The sequence below is a fragment of the Papilio polytes genome, unplaced genomic scaffold (genome assembly GCF_000836215.1).
Source record: "Papilio polytes unplaced genomic scaffold, Ppol_1.0 DF824269.1, whole genome shotgun sequence".
Classification (NCBI taxonomy): domain Eukaryota; kingdom Metazoa; phylum Arthropoda; class Insecta; order Lepidoptera; family Papilionidae; genus Papilio; species Papilio polytes.
The window spans coordinates 5,249,409-5,251,472 of record NW_013524935.1 but is presented as its reverse complement, the minus strand read 5'-3'; the positions used below and the strand labels follow the sequence as shown (position 1 = coordinate 5,251,472).

General features: G+C 34.2%; 1 protein-coding gene across 1 annotated transcript in view; it reads left to right on the top strand.

The window, feature by feature from the left end:
• The first annotated feature begins 1,413 nt into the window (after nt 1-1,413).
• The window catches only part of LOC106106018 (rho GTPase-activating protein 15-like), a 12,527-nt gene continuing 11,876 nt past the window's right edge, over nt 1,414-2,064 (top strand). Inside the window, exon 1 of the mRNA XM_013286545.1 lies at nt 1,414-1,643. Within this exon, the coding sequence (XP_013141999.1) occupies nt 1,605-1,643 (39 nt within the window). The 5' untranslated portion in view covers nt 1,414-1,604. The remainder of the gene's footprint in view (nt 1,644-2,064) is intronic.

The following is a 2,064-nucleotide window of genomic DNA, read 5'->3' as shown; positions in this document are numbered from 1 at the left end:
AACAAAATGGCGGCGGTCGCTCGCGCCAAAACTCGCGTCCGGCTGTCAACCATTGAATGATTCTCATTTGAATCTTCTATGCAAAATATACTACGCTATCTTCTTAACAGAAATAAAGATGAGTTTAAAATAATTCATTAATTTAGGTATCTAGTTCAAGAGGCTTAACGATCATTTAGCCGCCAAGCGGTCTGCCTGACTGACGTAGTGGTACCAACATTGACTGATAACTAACTGCCGCCATAAATTTTATTGACCATAGACATACCATAGATTATATATAATTGCTCATAGCGGTTACATCTTTAATGCTACAATATTAAAGTATACTAAAAGAAGGCCCTTATTGACTAGTTAATTAATATGACTTTTGTTTTATTTTAGGTTATGTGAATTTAGGACGTATGATGTATTCACTGTTTATTTCTCATCTTTACATCCGGAAATTTTAATTCGTGTTAATTAACTCTATCAACAAGGGCGATAAGTCCAGTCAACGTTGACCAAAAACATAACCTCAACCACAATACTTGTGACATTTCTATAAATAACGCCATGGTTAAAGGTCTAATAATATTAATTAACTTAATGACAAAGTTTAAGGACATTTATGACGCAAAATGATTGTAAGATCTGACGTCAATGAGATTTTAGGATGTTTGTTATTTATACATTTTCTCCCAAATTTTCTGGGTTTCCGCAACACACTACAACGTCTTACATTTATAATTCTCTTTAGAGTAAAATGAATATAGTAAAATGACAGCAAGGAGGTAAGTTTTTACGGGACATTTTTAACACTTCTGTCCATATTAGTAATAACGGAGGACAGAAGTGTAGTGTGTCAGCCAGACCGACGAAGTTTGTGTACGTGGACTGCTATGATGCTGAATCAAAGCAATGTGCAGCAATCACTAGGCTCGTAATAAAGCGTAAGATAACAAACTCGAACGTTTCCTAACGAATCGACGACCGAACGTTGATAACGAAGTCCCTAGTGATGTGTGCATTCTATCGATATTTATTAAATAGTTATAGTGCCTTTAAGCTCACAATTGCACATAAAACATTGTATAGAACACTGTTTTATCTTTCGCATGATGTAAAGGGATTCAGAGATCGGGCTCATACCTACATACCTTACTCATGTATCATAGATAGCCCATCTCTTAGGGATATGCTGCTAAATAAATCAAGAAAGTTTGAATCTAAAAACAAAATTATCTTAGAAAGTATGAAAGCGTGAAGATGTATGTTCTAAAAACGTCTTTAATTATCTTTAAGTTCTCTATTAGCGGTCATTAGTATTCTAAACATGTCAATACGTTACCGTATTTGGTTCGATTATCGACAAGTGTCGGCCACCCGCACATCACTACAACAATGCGTATCATTATGTCGCTTGCTCCGCCACAATTGTCGGTGTGTCACAGCCAATGTGTCCTGTGCGATTTATTAAACAGTTTTTCCCTCTGGACAATTACCTCGTTTAATATATTTATAACTTTAGTTTGCGGTAAGCGATGCTCGCGTCGTGTAGTTGTTTTAATTTAATTATGTGAAAGAAAAAATGTGATAGTGCAAAGTGCTACTAGGAAGTGATAATGTTCAAAGTGAAAAGGGAAAGGACTTGGTTTGGGCGGGTAATTGTTTTTTATCTGGCAACATTATTAAGTGACATTACGTCAAAAGTTTGCAGTTCATATTTTGTTGGCAATTGCAAGGCGTTCGTGTGGTTATGTTCCGCTCAAAGTTAGAACCTTTAAAATTAGGTTCAAAACCTAAACTAAAATGGCGGAATTTATTGTTTTTAAATGTTTATATTCAAATGAGTAATACAGTGCCCATCATGCTTGCACTCACACCTAATTATATTACTCATTTAACCATTATTATTAATATTTCTCCTTTTATTTATCCTTCATAATAACAAAACAACACTAAATCTAAAACCTCATAATATTATTTAATTTAATTAATCATAATTTGTTACATCTGTCAAATATGTCAAACTAGTTTTGTCATTTTTAAAGCTAGCAACATTCTTGGTAAACTAAGAGAGAC